This window comes from Lepidochelys kempii, chromosome 23 (assembly GCF_965140265.1).
Source record: "Lepidochelys kempii isolate rLepKem1 chromosome 23, rLepKem1.hap2, whole genome shotgun sequence".
Classification (NCBI taxonomy): domain Eukaryota; kingdom Metazoa; phylum Chordata; order Testudines; family Cheloniidae; genus Lepidochelys; species Lepidochelys kempii.
Genome location: NC_133278.1, coordinates 4,073,578 through 4,087,570, shown reverse-complemented (window position 1 = coordinate 4,087,570; position 13,993 = coordinate 4,073,578). Strand labels below are relative to the sequence as shown.

Here is a 13,993-nt window from a genome sequence, read left to right as displayed (position 1 = left end):
GGAGGAATGGGGGGCACACAGAGGCCCCGGGATGGTGGGGGGGGAGGAGAATGGGGGGCACACAGAGCCCCAGAGGGGGGGGGGGGAAGAATGTGGGACGTGCGGAGCCCCTGGTGTGATGCAGGGGGTGTAGGTCGCAGGGAGTCCCTGAACTAGGAAAGAGCGTGCTGGGGAGGAACGGGGGGGGGTGTCCAGAGACAGCACCCAGCTGGAGGAAGCCGTGCCCCCCGTGCCATGCTGGGTAAGGGGAGTCACCCCCGAGACACCCCGCACCCCACACCCTGGCGCAGCCCCCGGGAGACGCTGCAAGGGGTGACCCCGGGGGGGCAGCCGGGTAGCTGTGGTGTGGGGCACGGGGAGGCGGAGGACCCTCTGCTGCTGCTGTACCGCGAGCGGCGGGAGGCCACGGGGATGGGCTGCAGCCCCCGGCCGCGCTCACGCGCTCGCCCACGAGGCTGCTGCTGGCAGCCAGGGGGCGCGCGCGACGCCTCGGCCGCCTAGAACCCCGAGGCGCCCAAGGCCCGCCTCCGCCCCCAGCCCATTGGCTGCGGCCTGCCCCGCCTATCGCAAAGGCCGATTGGTTCCCTCCCCCCGCTTAACCTTTCCCCCCAACGCTGATTGGCTCAGCCGTGGCTTCTCAGGGGCTGGGCGGGGAGGGGACCTCGATCAAGGGGCAGCCGGAAGTGGTTGTGCTCGTGCCTCAGGTGGGGGAGGGGCCTCAGCAGCGGAGCGCTTTTCCCGTGAGCCTTTGCGACTTGCCAGGTGGTTCCGTGGGTTCTCTCTCTGGCTTGGGGGGCTGGGAGCCCGGACTCCTGGGTTCTCTCTCTCCCCGGCGACGGGGGGCTGGGAGCCCGGACTCCTGGGTTCTCTCTCTCCCCGGCGAGGGGGGCTGGGAGCCCGGACTCCTGGGTTCTCTCTCTCCCCGGCGACGGGGGCTGGGAGCCCGGACTCCTGGGTTCTCTCTCTCCCCGGCGACGGGGGGCTGGGAGCCCGGACTCCTGGGTTCTCTCTCTCCCCGGCGACGGGGGCTGGGAGCCCGGACTCCTGGGTTCTCTCTCTCCCCGGCGACGGGGGCTGGGAGCCCGGACTCCTGGGTTCTCTCTCTCCCCGGCGACGGGGGCTGGGAGCCCGGACTCCTGGGTTCTCTCTCGCCCCGGCGACGGGGGGCTGGGAGCCCGGACTCCTGGGTTCTCTCTCGCCCCGGCGACGGGGGCTGGGAGCCCGGACTCCTGGGTTCTCTCTCGCCCCGGCGACGGGGGGCTGGGAGCCCGGACTCCTGGGTTCTGTTCCTAGCTCTGGGAGGTGGAGTGGGGTTCAGAGGTTAGTGTCCTGGGAGTCAGGACTCTTGGGTTCTGTTCTCGGCTCTGCCCGTTTGAACACTTCCTCTCTCCCTGCCTCAGTTTCCCCGTACGTGAGGTGAGGATAACCCTGCCCATAAGCGGAGTGGGGATTGCAAGGGTTGGTCCATGCACAGTACTAAGGCCCGTGTGTGCTGTAGGTCAGTGGTTCTCAACCTTTCCAGACTTGACTTTCAGGAGTCAAGCCCGAGCCCCGCCACCTGAGGATCAAGCCTGAGCTCTGCTGCCCGGGGCTGAAGCATGTAATATAACTTTACAAGCTCCCTGTGGCATAGGGCCTGGGCGGCTGTCCTGCTTGCCACCCCCTAAAGCCAGCTGTGCACTTGCAACACCGCTAAACCCTGCCCTGTGACCCTTTGGGGGGGGGGGGGTGACTGCCAGGTTGAGAAACACTGATCCAGATGAGTTGACGTACCCCCTGGAAGATCTCTGTGTATCCCCAGGGGTATGTGTACCCCTGGTTGAGAGCCACTGTTGCCGTGCCAATGTTCCTGTTGGAGCTCTCCCTGCAGCTTGGGGACCCTGATGGTCTCGCTTCTGTTTGCAGTGTGAGCTTGGCTAGCTCTCAGGTAGCTAATGGTGCCGCCTCTGCTTCCTTTCCATGGATCTGCAACGGTTCCAGGAGGGGGACCCAGAAGACTGGACCTTCCAGCCATCGCAGGCCCCTCCTTTGAGATGGAGGAGCCATGTGCCAAGATACTTGCGCTGGAAACGTTTCGTTTAGAGCAGGTAACCAGGCGGGGAACGTAGCTGGGAAGTGGCAATAGGGGGAACTGGGGGTTTTATGTGGTTGTTATGCACTGGTGCAATACCCTAACGTTCATTTGAGAGAGATGAGATCGTCTGGTTTTACCCACTTAGTTGTTGGGGCATGTGTAAAAACCATGGGTCTTGAAAGGTGAGTTTGGGGTGGGAGGGGTTATTGAGCATTATAGCAGTGGAGATATGCCTGCAGGTTTCGCATCTGTTGTTCTGGTATGGTCTGGTGCTGCTTTGAGTTGGTGGGCCCTGGTTTGGGGGGAACATGCTTCTGATGATGAGCTTCGCTAGGTTGGTGTGAAAGCCAGAAGAGGGGATTTGGCCAGGATTTCTTTCAGGTTGTGATCCCTGTCGAGTATAGGTTGGAATTGTTTAATGTTACCCTGTAGGCGTTCCAGTATGGGCTGGTCGGTGACAACTAAGGAGTAGGGTGACCAGATAGCAAATGTGAAAAATCGGGATGGGGTGGGGTAATAGGAGCCCATATAAAAAAAGCCCCAAATATCAGGACTGTCCCTATAAAATTGGGACATCTGGTCTCCCTACTAAGGGGGTACAGTTGGAGGGGGTTTTGTTCTGTATTGGAGCAGGTTCTCTTGGGATATTTGGGTGGCCTGTTCCAGGATACAATCTACTTCTCTGGTGGAGTGTCCTTGTTCGGTGCAGGTGGTTTTAAGTGTGTTAAGGTGTGTATCCTGGACTTCCTCCTTGGAGTTTATTCTGTGGTATCGGAGTGCCTCACTACAGAGAGAACAGATTTCTTGGTGTGTTTGAGGTGCTTACTGGATCTGTGAAGGCAAATGTGTTGATGCGTGGGTTTCTTGTAGAATAGATAGTTGTCTGTAGGGTTCCGTTGTTGAAGCGGATCTTGGCATTCGGGAAGTTGACACTGGTACAGGAGTGTTCTACAGTTTGATGGTTGTGGGATGGTTGTTGAAGTTGTGACGGAAATCTATGTGAGAGGTCAGTCATCTGTCCAGAGGATGAAAATATTGATGTGTCACAGGTACATCATTGGTTTTGTGGTGCCTTTGTCCAGAACATCTTCCTCATTCCTCACGATGGCCCATGAAGACATTGGCATACTGGGGAGCCATCCGAGTATCCAGAGCTGTTCCCATGGTCTGGACAAAGTGGTGTTGAATGTAAAATGGTTAAGGGTGAGGATGACGTGGATGAGTTTGGCTCTTGGGGTGGGTATCCCAGTATCGTCCATTGTCTGTCTGTCTTGTAGATATTTGAGGCAGGTGGCCATGTTGTTGTTGTGAGGGATGTTAGTGTGGAGGGAGGTGACACCCAAGGTGGCAAGGATGATGATCTGAGGGTGATGGTTAATGCTGTGGAGTTTCTGGAGGAAGTCAGTTGTGTCCTGGAGGAAGCTGGTCCTTTGTGTGGTGACTGGCTAGGGTCCTCGCAACAAATTTTTGGATGGCCTAGAGTGTGGCCACCAAGTCTTGCTGGTGGCTGCTCTGACAAATTTTCCTAAAATACTTTAGGAAAAACAAATATGCACATAAACAAGTCCAAATATTATTTATTTACATAGGGTGGGTTTATTTTGCAGACTCAATCATAAAAATAATGTACAGTTGGATTTTTTAGCTCCTGCTGCCTCCCATGGCCCCCCACCCATCACCTCTGGCCCCCACTGCCTCCCTTCGGGCTCTCCATTGTCCCCCGGGCCCCACGGCTCTCTTTCCTCCCCCCCGGGCCAATTGCCCCGAGCTCCCTTCTGCAGCCTCACATCCCAGGCTCCTGTCCGTTCCTTGCTTCTTGACCATGGTGCCCAGGAAGGCCGGCCCTGCTGAAGCCCAGAGCCGGAGCCCCATGGTTGGACTGGGGTGGGGAAGCCCTGAGCCCTGCTATCCTGGGGGACTGAAGCCCAGAACCCCACAGCTGAAGCTTGGGGGGGAGCTGAAGCATAGGGTCCCGTCACCCTGGGGGATTGAAGCCCAGAGCCTCCAGCTGAAGAGGGGGCTGAAGCCTGCTGTTGGAGCCCCTAGACGCTGCAGGGAAGGGGTGCTGCTTTGACCCCCTCCCCCATCTCTGTCCAGGAGGCTGCTGTTGCTGCAGGAAAAACCCCTGGTGGCCACATGTGGCCACTGTGGCCGGATTTGAGAAACACTGGGCTTGAGGATGGTTTCTATGAGTTCAGTTATTCCTTTGGTAAGCGTGCCATGGCCAGGTGCAATAAGCGTGCCATGGCCAGGTGCAATAAGCCTGCCTGGGTTCCCTTATTTGTGTATCTTGGGAAGCAAGTAAAAGATCCGTGGGGCGGGTTTGTGGGGGACGAGGTTATCGAGTTTCTTTTGGAGTTGTTTGGAGAGGGATTTGATGATCTCCTTCAATTCCTGGGTGAATTACGGTGTGTCGGAGGCGTCTGTCAATCTGTAGGCCAGCAGTGGGGCAAGAAAGGAAGGGTGGCTTTGGAGTGAAGGGGCTGGGCTGGGATTGCAGAGACAACAGATGGGTGTAACTGAGACCGGGATGGCCTACTGCAGTGGAGATTTTGACCCAAAAGGGGGTCACAAGCCTATTGTAGGGGGGTAACGGTATGGCCACCTTACTTCTGCACTGCCTTCAGAGCTGGGCAGGCAGAGAGCGGCGGCTGCTGGCCAGACATCCGTCTCTGAAGGCAGTTCCACCGCCAGCAGCAGCATAAAGGTAGTGGTGGCATGGTATGGGGGGGTTGTCAGAGCCTGAAATATTTTCAGAGCGGGTTCCAGCAAAAAAAAAAAAAAAGTGAGAACCCCTGGCCTAGTGACTAGAGTGTTAAAGTAGTGCGCTGGAGACAGGGGGTCTATTCCCTGCTGTCACAGACTCCCTGTGGGATCTTATGCAAGTCGCTTCATCTCTCTCTGCCCCACATTCCCATCTATAACACAGAAATACTAATCCCCCGCCCCTCCCCGTCCATTTAGTCTGAGAGCTCTTTTGGGCAGGGACTGTGTCTGGGCGGCACCTGGCCCCGATCTCGGCTGGTGCCTCTGGATACTGCCGTCCTGGACGTAATAACGTTAAGCTTCTCACTTGCCTTGCCCTGGAGGGAGGCCCGTTCTGTCGGTGTGAACAGAGTTCAGGCTGAGAGGTGTGTTCAGCCATTGGGTTCTCTGCTGACGTGGCCCACACCTTTGGGATGGGTGGGGGGAGTGGAAGGGCAATTTGCATGGAGCCTACTGGTGGTTTTGTGTAAGGGGCACCTGTCCTGCTGAGACCCAGCAAACTCGTTGTACAGAGTTTTGCAGGGGTGGCATATGGCTTAGTGGATAGAGCACTGCACTGGAACTTGTTCCTGGCTTCTGTTCCTGGCTTGGCCACTGGCCTGCGGGGTGACCTTGAGCAAATCACTTCCCCTTTCTGTGCCTCAGTTTCCCAGTCTGTAAACTGAGCATAATGACACTGACCCCCTTTGTAAAGTGCTTTTGAGATCTACTGATGAATATCTGGTGGTGTTATGAGTATGTTTTAATTACAGGTTCCACCAACTGTCTATTATATTCCAAACTTCATCTCTGAGTCGGAGGAGGCCTATCTGCTGCACCAGGTATGTGAGATTTTCATTTGGGTTTATTATTCCCATGGCATGAGAAGCGAGTGTAGTGCTTGGTGGACGCTGCTCTTGCAGGGAGGAATTTCCTGCCTGACTTGGATAAAAGCAGGGCAGTTTGTCCGTTAACTTCACTTCTCTGCAACGGAGATCTCGGTCCCAGACCCCGAGTGCACAGATGGACCCAGCTTTTGTAGATCTGGAATCCGCCCGACACTCCCCCTTCAATGTAGTAGGACCAGTAGGGATCTTAAGTTCATGACACGTGTTATGGGAGCACCTTGAGGTCCCAACCAAGATCAGAGCCCCATTGTGCTGGGCGCTGCACAGACCCGGAATGAGTGGCAGCTCTTGCCCCAAAGACCTTGCAGCCTCAGTAGGCAGGGTGGATTGTTGTGCCTATTTTATAGATATAAGCACGGAAGTGCCTTGCCTGTGGGGTCTGTGGTGGAGACAGGAATTGCACCAGGGTCTTAACCACAGGGCCGGCCTTCCTCTAAACATTCAGTTCTGGGCCCCATCACCCACTCCCTGTGCTTAAGGCCTATCCTTAATTTTCTGCTTCTGTTTCCCCCCTGGTCCCTTGGGCAGGCTCCTTTAATGTGAAGCCCCTTGGTCATTAGCCTGGGCCCTGGTTCAATTCCTGCCTCTGCCACAGACCCACCTGTGAGGCCTTGGGTGGGTCACTTAGCCTCAGAGCCTCAGTCTCCCCTCGTGCCCTTTGTCTGCCTTGTCTGTTTAGCTTATAAGCTCTGCCTGGCAGGGATGGTCTCTTTCTTTGTGCCTAGACAGTACGCGGCACAGTGTGGTGGGGGGTGTGGCTGGCATCCCTAGGCGCTAATGTAAATAATACTTTGTGCCTCTCGTACTGTTTCTCCATAATGTTCTTCCCCTCTCAAGCAAAGCTTTCTGGCATCTCATCCCTTCCCTGCGTTCATCCCCTCAGGTTTATGCTGCCCCCAAACCCAAGTGGACCCAGCTGTCTGGAAGAAAGCTGCAGAACTGGGGTGAGTTCTCTCCGGCCCCATCGCTGGCTCCCAGGTGACCTCCCCCACTGCACCAGGACCGGTTAGTGCATGGGACTGGGGAATTCGCTCCCGCTGATGGTCTAGTCTGGGCTCAGCGCAGGATCAGTATGTGTCAGCTTTGTCCTTTAGAAACCACGCAGAGCAGCCTGCATCAGGGAGGGAAGGAATGTCATTTGGCTGGTGAGTGGGCTGGCTGGCTGCAGGATTGAGGAGACAAGATCTCCCCAAACCCAGCGCCAGACCCTGCCTCAGTTTTCCCACTCTCATGCAAGGCCCCAGGCCAGCTCCCCATCAGTGTTTGTTTTCAGTTCCTTTCCCCAAGGACATGTTTATAGTTCAAGGGCAGCTCGACATAGGTCAAGTCAGGTAACCCAGGCCCCTCCTAAGGTCTCGGGCTTTTGCTGATGTCTGGGCCATTGCTTTCCCCAGTCAGGTCTTTCCTGTAACTGGTGTGGCTGAATCTGGATCTCCTGCAGAAACTTCTCCTCGTGTAAATGGGGCTTGATTAGTCACAGGTGGGAGCTAAGACCAGGTCCCTCCCTGGGACCCCATGACCCAGATTCCTCCACCGGTGGTTCTCCAAAGATGTCTCCGGAGTGCGTCCGTCCCTATCAACCTCACTGCGTGTCCGGGGTTTAATCAGCTTCCAGGCAAAAGCACCTCTGGAGGGTGGTGGGAAATGATCTGCAGCCCTCCATGGGAAGCAGCAATGACTGAAGAGCAGCCAGTCGCATGGGCGTTTGCAGTAGGATGTAGCATCAAAGAGGATATAGTGATGGGGGTGGGGGGGGGCTGCATATACACCCCCAAATATGACTGAGCCGGGGAGCTGAGAGTCAGATCTGGGGTGAGTGGACCAAGGGATATTACTTAGCTTGTCAGCTCCTTGGGGCAGGGACTGTCTTTTTGTTCTGGGTTTGTACAGCACCTGACACAATGGGGGCTTGGTCCATGACTGGGGCACCACAGTGCTACTGTAATATACCTAATAAATATGCTAATTGCATTCAGTTCAGGGCACAAATTGGAAGGGAGTTCAGAGGAGAGCAGTAAAAATGATCCAGGGGCTGGAGCGCATAGGTGACAACCAAGATGGGAAAACAGAGTGACCTAGAGGATAGAGCACTAAGCAGGGTCTTGGACACCTAGGTTCTATTCCTGGCTCTGCCTCTGGCCAGGTGGGTGACCGTGGGCAGGTCACTTTGCCTCTCTGTGCCTCAGTTTCCCTATCTGCAAATTGTGTAAAGTGCTTTGAGAGCTAGGGATTTGCTGGTTGCAGGTGCGAAAGAGGGAGAGGAATTGATCCAGCCCAGTGCTTTTCAACCATGGATCTCCCAGCACTCTGAGCGAGATGGGACCAGCTGGATCTCTTTCATCGCCAGCTCCTCTCTGTATCCTCTGCCTCCCAGGAGGGCTGCCCCACCCAAAAGGGATGGTACTGGAGAAGCTGCCTGCCTGGCTGCAGAGCTATGCTGAGAAGATCTCCTCCCTCGGAGCATTTGGAGGGAAGCTGGCAAACCACGTGCTGGTGAACGAGTACCTCCCTGGGCAGGGGATCATGGTAACTACCCGTGGGCCAGCTGCTTCGTTACTCAACCTCAGGGTAGTTCCTGCACTTGGGGGCAAGTGAAGAGGGGCAGATGCAGATCCCGACCTGATCAGAGGCGTGTCTATGGGGGCAAATCCTGTAACCATGGCAAATCCTGCTGGCTGGAGATTTCAGCGAGGCGGAGTCTAGATAGCCAAGACTAGGTTTTCCCAGGAGAGTGGTGGTTAGCGCGGGAGCGGCCTGGGAGTTGGGATTCCTGGATTCTGTCCCTGACTCTGGGAAAGGAATTGGGCCTAGTGGTTAGAGCATGGGATGGGAGTCAGGACTTCTGGGTTCTGTCCCCAGCTCTGGGAGAAGAGTGGGGTCTAGTGGCTAGGCTGTGTGTCAGGACTCCCAGCTACCGACGTCTTCTCTTAATCCCAACATCTTTTGATAGCCCCGACCTCACTTCAAGAGAGCAGATTGCTTCGCCAGCCGTGCTTGTATCTTGGGTGTGGTGTACCAGTGACATGCGAGCCTAGGGCACTCCCCGTGCACGCTCCCGGCTTTGCCACGTGCGCTGGCTGCGAAGGTTGGCAACGTCAGGGAGGCATCTGCTCAGCAGCAGGGCCTGCGTGTGACGGGTTGGTCCACGTGTCTTCTGTGTGTAGAGACATTTCTTCCTGCGTTTCGTGCTGGGTACCGGAGAGGAGAGCTGGGGGAGTGAGTGAGTGCGTGCGTGCTCCTTCCCTTTTTAGTCTGACATCCCGGTTCCCTCTAGCCTCATGAAGATGGACCTCTGTACTTCCCCACCGTCACCACCATCAGCCTGGGATCTCACACGCTGCTGGACTTCTACCATCCCGTCAGTAGGGGGCAGCATGCAGACAGTGAGCAGGTGAGCACAGAAGGAATTACAAACAGAGCCCGGAGAATAACGGATTTGTTTTTTTTCCCTTTGGTTCCCATTGTGCCGGGAGCTGTACATTTTTATTGCTAATAGGTGTATTATGGTAGTGCCTAGGAGTCCCAGTCCTGGACCAGAAACCCACATTGAACTGGGAGCTGTTCAAACCTGGAACAGAAAGGCAGCTCCTGCCCCAGTAGAATCCCCCTGCTTCCTGTAGAGGGTTGTGAAAGTAAATCCATTTCCGACTGTGAGGCGCTCAGCTGGTGCCCATCACTGTGGTATCTTAAGTACCTGAGCTGGACAGAGACTCTTTTTTTCACCCTGTGTGTTCAGTGCTGCGGGCAGTGGAGCCTGATCGGCGGATTGGGATAACCAGTTCCTGCTCATTTTAATCTGAGAGCCAGATCTCTTGGGCAGCTTTAAAAATCTCTGCCGGAGGCACAACAGGGAAACCAATAACCCGAGTCGTGTTCCCTGCGGTGGGATCCCTGCTGTGCACGAAGCTAGGCAGGGCTGGTCTGCATGTGGATTTTGTAGTGCTTTAATTTAACTCCATCCAGCTTAAAAACGACTACAGCAGTACACACATACACATCCCTGTTCCTTCTCTCTCTCTCTCTCACATACAGTTTAAGGATGATGCACTTATAGGTGTGTATGCATGCACCCCCCGGCCCACCTTATCATAGACTCACAGGGCTGGAAGGAACCTTGAGAGGTCATCTAGTTCCGTCCCCTGCACTCATTGCAGGACTAAGTATTATTTAGACCATCCCTGACAGGGGTTTGTCCAACCTACTCTTAAAAATCTCCGGTGATGGAGATTTGACAACCTTCCTAGGCAATTTATTCCAGTGCTTAACCACCCTGACACCAACCTAAACCTCCCTGGCTGCAATTTAAGCCCATTGCTTCTTGCTCTGTCCTCGGAGGTTTAGATCAATTTTTCTCCCTCTTCCTTGTAACAACCTTTTTATGTACTTGAAAATTATCCTGTCCCCTCTGTCTTCTCTTTTCCAGACTAAGCAAATTCAGTTTTTTCAATCTTCCCTCACAGGTCATGTTTTCTAGACCTTGAATCATTTTTGTTGCTCTTCTCTGGACTTTCTCCAGTTTGTCCACATGGACATGGGTTCTGTCCCCAGCTCCGGGAGGGGAGTGATGTGTAGTAGTTAGAACATGTTGGGGTCTTGGAGGCCTGAGAATCAGGACTTCTGTTCCTAGCTCTGAGAGGGGAGTGGGGTGTAGTGGTTAGAGCTGGGGGGGGGCCTGAGAATAAGGACTCCTGGGTTCTGTTCCCCAGTCCTGCTGCTGACTCGCTGTGTGGTCTTAGGCAAAGCCCTGTTTGTGCCTCCATTTCCCCATCTGGAAGACGGGAGTGGTGCTGTCAACATCCGGGGGGGTTGTGTGGCTTAAACAACTAACATCCTTCAGGTGCTTTGAGATCCTCCCATGGAAGCAGCTGCAGAAAGGGCCAGGTTTCGTTCTGAACGTGCACCACTCTCCTTTCCCAGGTCCCCACGCCCCAGACAGAGGAGCAGCGCCACTTCCTGTCCCTGCTGCTGGAGCCACGCAGCCTCCTGGTCCTGCAGGAGGACATGTACGTCCGTTACCTGCACGGGATCCGACCCGCCGCCTCTGACGCCATCACGGAGAAAGTGGCCAACGTGGCGGCCTGCGACGCGGTGCTCGGGGACGAGCTGCGCCGGGGAACCCGGGTGTCGCTCACCATCCGCCATGTCCCCAAGGTGCTGAAAACGGCCATTTTCCTGGGCAGGGGGAAGTGAGGGGAGAAGTTTGCTTCCCTCCTTCCCAGGCTCTTGCCGGAGAATGGTGCCGTGAAACGCGCAATCAACAAGGGGGTAGGGAGGCCCAGATGTGGAAGGCTGCAGAGACCCCATCCTGCGGCGCGCTGGGAGAGCGGGAAGAGCCAAGCCCTAGAGCGTCTCGCCCGCAGGGGAAGAGAAGAGCAGCCTCTGGGGTCATCTGTACGAAGGCGCAGAGCCTTGGACAGGAAGCAGTGTGGTCTAGTGGTTAGAGCGAGAGGCCAGGGTATCAGAACTCCTGGGTTCTGTTCCTGGCTCTGGGAGGGGAGTGGGGTCTAGTGGCTAGAGCAGGGGATAGGAAGCCAGAAGGCCTGGCTGCCTACTCCCCACTTTTGCTGCTGCCTCACCATGTGACCTTAAGGGACTCTCCTCTCCACCTCCCAGTGCCTTAGTTTCCCTGGATGGGACATGGCAGGGGTTGCTATCCGTTGGTAAAGCACCCTGAGCACTTCAGCAGCGCACGGCGGGCTCGCCTGCTCCTACCTACATTCAAACACATTCATTTAAACCGATAAACTCTAATAAAGGCGGGGTGGGTCATTCCACCTCGCTGGGGGCTCCTTGCTGCTGTTTGAGGGATCTGTTACATTTCTGCTTCTGAACTCTCTTATGCCACTGAGCCCATTTCCCCGGACTGAGATCTCGGCTCAGCCAGCTGCTGCCCCTGCCCCCCGTTCACACCTGCGCTCTCTGCCCCTGCCGTAGCCCTTGGGTGCTTAGTAGGTGAAACCGTGCGTTTGAGGGGAGGGATTGGCCATTAACTGCTGCAGCTAAGGGCTTGTTAATCCACCTCCCATCAGTGATGCGCTTTCTAAGCTGGAGCCGATGGGGAACTGGAGTATGGAGCAACCTGTACTCGGCAGTGGCTTGGAGCGCCTCCAGATGGACGGGAGGTGGATACCCAGTGGGGAATCCACCACAAAAACCAGGAATACCGGGAGAATCAGTGGCTGGAGGCTAATGGTATTTAGATGATTCTGAGCTTCGGGTGCAGTCTTGGAAGCCAGGACTCCTGGGTTCTATTCCGGACTCTGGGAGGGGAGTGGGGTCTCGTGGTTAGAGCAGAAAGGGCTGGGAGTCGGGACCCCTGGGATCTATAAGTCTGGGTCTGAGAAGAGAGCATGCTCAAAGTCCAGGAGTCAGGACGCCTATGCCTATGGGTTCTATGCCTGCCCTTGCCACTGACTCTGGAGCATTGGGTGAGTCACGTCTTTGCTGCGTGCCTCAGTTTTCCCTGTCAGTAAAATGGGGAGAAATGTCATACATCCATCTCCCGGGGAGGTTATGAGGCTTCATTCATGAACATACTTGAAGCGCTGGGCTGTTCCGAGAGCCAGGTATGGAGGAGCCAGATCCCCAGATGGTGTGAACAGGCCATTGCTCCATTGGTGTCCATATGGATTTTCACCCCCCTGGGAATCTGGCCTTTACCGCACGACTCTGACTTTCTTAATACCTTTGGAGGTGAGTGGCTAAGAGCACGTGTTGACCTATCTGTGCACCCCACCCCCTTGGTTCTCTTGCGAGCCGGCTGCACTCGGGCGTGAAGGCCGTTGTGTGACATGCTGGAGCATGCTGCTCTCTGTGGGGAAAACGCGGCGCCCCGGGGCTGGAATGGATGAGCGCAGGGCCACCGCCGCCTCTCCTCTTGTCTCGGTGCAGCCAGCAGGGCTTGAAGAGACAGCGGAGGATATCCTTGATTGCAGACTCTCCCCGGCTCTGTGGATGCAGCAGAACCAGTTCTGGGAGGAAGGATGGCTGGCTCAGGGGTCAGGGCACTACCCTTGGGCTCGGCAAACCTGGGTTCAAGCCCTAGCTCTGCCACCGCCTTCCTGTGTGACCTGGGCCAAGTCACTTAGCTGCTCTGGGCCTCAGTTTCCCCACCTGTGTGCTGGCGGGGTAATGCCACTGCCCTACCTCACAGAGGAGTTGTAAGACCCTCAGCTCGTACAGTGGTGGGCACTATCAACAGGGCCATATTTCCAATTAGGCAGAGTAGGCATGTGCCTAGGGGTGCCGCATTCTAGGGGTGCCTTACCTGTCTAAAACTGTGGCAAATGAAGATCGGCTGTAGGCATGGGGGAGGTGCTGAAGCTGGTATGCCTAGGGGCATCTAAGGTGCATCCTGCTATAGAAGTATGATAGATCGATTAGCCTTTCCCGCACTGCGGGGGACTCCCTGTCTTGTCTAACATCTCCCAGGAAGGCAGGTGTCACCCTGAATCCTATAGACCTACAGTGGTCTCGGCTCCTTTTGGTCCCCTCCTCTAGGCTGAAATGGGGCAGTCGGGAAGGTCTGTGGGTGTCTCGGGCTGGATTCTAGCTTGGAGATTCACAAGTGTGCATGAAGGGGAAATTGCTCAGTTCCCATAGTCTGTGGCCAGAAGGGACAGTCTCTTTTTGGTGTTTTATGCAGCGCCTGGCATGATGGGGACCTTGTCCATGGCTGGGGCTCCTTGCCACTACTGTAGTACACCTAATATGCCTTGCACAAATGAGTCCTGGTGCGTGAGTGGGGCTGTATAGCCCAGGCCAGAGAGTCCCACCGAGCCATTCCTACATCCAGCCCCTCTCTGGTGGTCGAGCTAGAGTGGATTAAATGGCATCCAATCTTGATTTAAAGACTCTAGTGATGGAGATTACTCCCCCTGTCCCTGGGTCAGTAGTTCCTAGGGTTAATTCCCTCTCTGTTTAAAAATTTGCATCTTTTTCCCTGTGTGAATTTGTCCAGATCTACATCAGCCTTTGTCTGCTGGTTTACTGAGCCCTCCGCTCACAGAAATCTGCCGCCTGTGTAGGTACTTATAGACCAGGATCAAGAGGCCTCTTGACATTCCTTTGGATAATTACACTTGAGCTGCTCTGTGCAGCATAAATGGCCCTGGCTGGAGCACACTGCGCTATGCCCATACTCCCCAGGGCCCAGTGAGTATGTGAGTTAGAGCAGCCTCGGGGTTGCTCTGACTATTGCTGGGAGCTGGGCAAGGCCCAGAATGCAGGGAGAGCAAAGGGGGCTTCAAGCCACCTCTTCCCTTCC

The 13,993-nt window shown here is 55.6% G+C and overlaps 1 protein-coding gene across 1 annotated transcript; it reads left to right on the top strand.

Moving 5' to 3' along the window:
• The first annotated feature begins 780 nt into the window (after positions 1-780).
• Positions 781-11,520, top strand: ALKBH6 (alkB homolog 6). The gene is made up of 6 exons (XM_073322341.1): positions 781-2,087; positions 5,593-5,661; positions 6,611-6,671; positions 8,102-8,253; positions 9,002-9,118; positions 10,645-11,520. The coding sequence occupies exons 1-6, from the start codon at positions 1,935-1,937 to the stop codon at positions 10,915-10,917; spliced, it is 825 nt and encodes a 274-aa protein (XP_073178442.1). The 5' UTR covers positions 781-1,934; the 3' UTR covers positions 10,918-11,520.
• Positions 11,521-13,993: the final 2,473 nt, after the last annotated feature.